This window comes from Fragaria vesca, linkage group LG5, assembly GCF_000184155.1.
Source record: "Fragaria vesca subsp. vesca linkage group LG5, FraVesHawaii_1.0, whole genome shotgun sequence".
NCBI lineage: Eukaryota > Viridiplantae > Streptophyta > Magnoliopsida > Rosales > Rosaceae > Fragaria > Fragaria vesca.
Window position 1 is genome coordinate 11,668,733 of NC_020495.1, and position 3,829 is coordinate 11,672,561.

General features: G+C 40.6%; 1 protein-coding gene across 1 annotated transcript; it reads right to left on the minus strand.

The window, feature by feature from the left end:
• Window positions 1-2,090: 2,090 nt before the first annotated feature.
• On the minus strand, window positions 2,091-3,829 carry LOC101294850 (UDP-glycosyltransferase 85A2-like). The gene is made up of 2 exons (XM_004299598.1): window positions 3,313-3,829; window positions 2,091-3,034 (listed from the first exon to the last, which is right to left on the minus strand). Exons 1-2 carry the CDS (start codon window positions 3,827-3,829, stop codon window positions 2,091-2,093), a joined length of 1,461 nt encoding a protein of 486 aa, XP_004299646.1.

Consider the following 3,829-nt stretch of genomic DNA (forward strand, 5'->3'; position numbering starts at 1 on the left):
CTCGATTACATAGGGGATGTGTATGGGGTTTTATAGGGAAACAGAATGTCTTACCAGTTTTAAATTGGTAGATGTCTGGCTTATAATTATTCCAATTTCAGTGTCCTAAAATGACATCCAGTAAAACTTAACGCAAAATATATAGGAAGCCAGGAAGGTCTATAACAATTTACATCCATATGAGGTGAGTCTACACTCCTGAGTCTGAATCGCTGAAGTGTCTAACCTTTTTCATTTTTATTTTGCTGGATGGGGAATTCGTATTCAGGATTAAATACCACTAGACAGTAATAACAAGCATAGAAAAATTCCTTGCCTGCTCTATCACACACAATGAAGTAAAAGAAAGATTGTATGGTGTTCGTCCTCCATCATAAATACAAGAACCAAACCCTTAAACTCCCTCCCCAATCTCCTCCACAATTTCCCTCTGCATTTATTCCTCAGACACTTTCCCATCTCCCACCACTTACATCTCCCCTCTATACTCCTCAACTACTCTATCGGATATTCCTCCTACCGTTTAGTGTAAAGAATGTCGGCAACTTTCTTATCAAGCTAGCAACATTTTCCATGTGTTTAGTTGAAGATAGTTAGATAGAGTCCTGAGCTGGGATTCTTCAGCTGATCACAATCAGTTGGCACAGAAATTTACTATAACATCATCATCTTCCTATATCAAACCAAGGGAAACAATCACACACTAAAACGTGGCCATTTTGTTTAATTTCTATTCCAATGGAACCTATTTATCAATACCCATATATCAATTGAACCCATTTATCAAAACTCATAAATCAATTGAACCTACATATCAGTTCATAATCTTATATCCTCTACTCTAGGTGACTGAAAATAAAAGGCAACACTAAAAAAGACAGTAAAAAGATAAGGTACAGGGAAAAGCTAAATATAGAGAGAAAGTGAGAGCTTTTGAACCTAAAAAGGAGTGGAGAAGACGAGTCCAGCCTCAATCATTCTTTGCTTGAGTTGAAGTACGTCAGGCCATTGAAACGTGTTCCTCGATTTGGAGAAGCCCAAAGCTCCCAGGGGTGGCGGCCAAGTCGGCTTGGCCTCGCCGTCTCCGACCACGACAACCGAATCGCATCGCAACTCTCCTCCAAATCCAATTTCCTCTTCTAACCATGAATTGCAATTTCAATTACCAAGAGATAAAACTTCATTCTAAAAAAAAATAAAAAATAACAAAAATAAAGAGAACTGGGCTTATGGCAATTCTTGGGCCGTTTAGGCGGAACCTAGTTTGGTTGGGCCTTGGCAGGTTGGTTGGTTCACTTTAAACAAAAACAAAAACAGAGAACTGGGCTTATGCGGGTTAGGTGGGATTTGGGCTGGCTAGGCGGAAACTAGTTTTATTGGGCCTAGGCAGGTTGTTTAGTCCACCTTAAACCAAAAAAATCTAGAAGGAACAAGACTGCCCAATGCGTTCGCGCCGCGCGGGTCTTGGCTCATCGTTCTCTGCCCGTCTTCTCTCACCTCTCATCTCTCTCCGGACCTCCGGCGAATTGCGGCAGCACTCCACGACCCAGAATCAGCCGGAGACCGCCGTCTTATGAAGTTTCTGAAGCAGAATATCAGGTATTTGAAGTGTTCATTACTATGTTAGTGCCAATATGCTTCCTGATATGCCCCATGTTTTATGCCGTTTTTTTTTTTTTCTGGGTGAATCAATAGTCATGATAAATTGATTGGAAAATGGAGACACGAAAATGGAGTTCCTCAATTCTATCAGATACAGTATTTATTGGAAAATAGGAATTCTACAATTTCGATTAGGAAGAAGCTTGGCTTTCAATGTTAATGGAGCAGAGTATATAATGTTATTAGTATGTTGTACCTTTAGCTAATGGGAAAGACATCTCATCAGCCTTATTATCTAAATCAAACATCCTATTTCCAGTCATTGAGAAAGTGAGATTCTAAACCAAACATCCTATTTCCCAGTATAATTAGCTTTACATGGAGAAGAGAAGATAAAAGAGTTCAAGAACAGAAAATGAGATATAATCGAGATACTAAGTATCGTCGATTAAAACTACGATCAACAAACTAGTACAGTTTATCAATTTCTAATCTCTTGGAGATAGCAGCACCTGGTTAACCATATTGTCCAAATCCAAGAAAGATGAGCCATGAGGGCCAGTAGTGGCCTTCTCTGCCAACTTCTTCCACTCCATGGATTTCTTCCTCATCTCTTTTCCTTCCTCTCCCTCCATTAACTTCCTAACAACGCTTTCTATGTAGTTTCTCTTAACATCACCCTCCATCTCTATGCCTATACCCCATTCTTTGCAACAGTACCTACAGTTGGTTTGTTGCTCGCCGTTGAAGGGCCAACAGATCATCGGCACTCCCCCACACACACTTTCAATGGTTGAGTTCCAGCCACTATGAGTCAAGAACCCTCCTATAGCTGGATGGCTTAGGACTTGTTCTTGACAGCACCAACTTGCTAGTAGCCCTCTTTCTTTAGTCTGTTCTATAAACTCTGGGGGCAGGACAGGTGATTCTCCCCCAACCAGGTCAGGTCTAATGACCCAAAAAAAGGTCTTGCTGCTGTCTGCAAGTCCCCAAGCAAATTCAATTAGCTGCTCATCTGTCATGACTGTACTACTTCCAAAGTTGACATATATCACAGAACTAGGTTCTTTAGAGTCAAGCCATTCAAAACAGTCTGGTTCTTCTCTCCATAGATTTGCTCCAATCAACTTGAAGTTGCTATCTTCAGCTGGTATCTGGTTAAGTTGTAGGTATAGGGGTCCAATGGAGTATATAGGTGGTAGCAAATGCGAAATTGCCTCTAGAACTTCATGCTCTAAGGCATCAAATGTGTTCAAAATGATAGCAGAAGCTCTTTGAACTTGTTCTGTATCGTGCAAAATTAAGTGCAGAATGGGGTCATTTGGGTCAGTGGTTCTCATGAAGGTTGGGATATCCTTCAATTGGATTCCTTTCATTCCTGGAATCCAATCTATCACTGTATCCAAATACCCGTTTGTCAAATAACTGTCATCTGCAAGTCAACCAAGAACATAGTACTACTGAAGTGAGTCAAGTTTTGTAATGCAAAAGATCTAGAACAAATTATAGACTTATAGCATGCAGGTTAGTTAGATAATCAATGCCTCTCCATATGTCCAATGATCAGAGATTTAAAGCCATTTCCAAATCTATATGAAATCTATAACAAGTCATTAGTTCCATAATATCTGCTTCTTCTTTTTTTCATAAAACCAAATGAGACTTCACGAAGTAGTGATATCCTGCCTTTTCATAATTAGTAATCAGTACCTTTAAGAGGAACCAAACCCTTCTCGATGAGATTGTAATATTGAAGGTATCCCATGAAACCACAAGCACTTGTTGTCCAGAAAATAACTTCAGGAAGGCCAAGTTCTTGGGCTGCATCAAGAGTGAAGTTCATGATGCCATCAGCAACTATGCAGGTCACTGGAGGCGAATTTGGGGAAGAATTGAGCTTCAAAAGAAGGTCTCTGAAGGGTGCTAGGCAGTTTTTCCTTGTGGACTCGCATAGCGATGGCATGTGTTGTGTGGCAACGTTTGCATCAGTTGGAGGAAGACCATCTGGAATTGTCTCAAACCGAAAGGAAGGGAAGCCGTCAAGAGAGTTTGGACCTCGAGATTTCAGCAGGCGTTTATGTATGAACTCTGTGTTGACAAAGGTTATATAAAAACCTTTGTAGTGGAGGAGCTTAGCTACTTTTAGCATTGGATTTATGTGGCCTTGTGCTGGGAATGGGATGCACACTGCATGTGGCTTCTCTGAGGTTAAGCCATTGCACTCCAT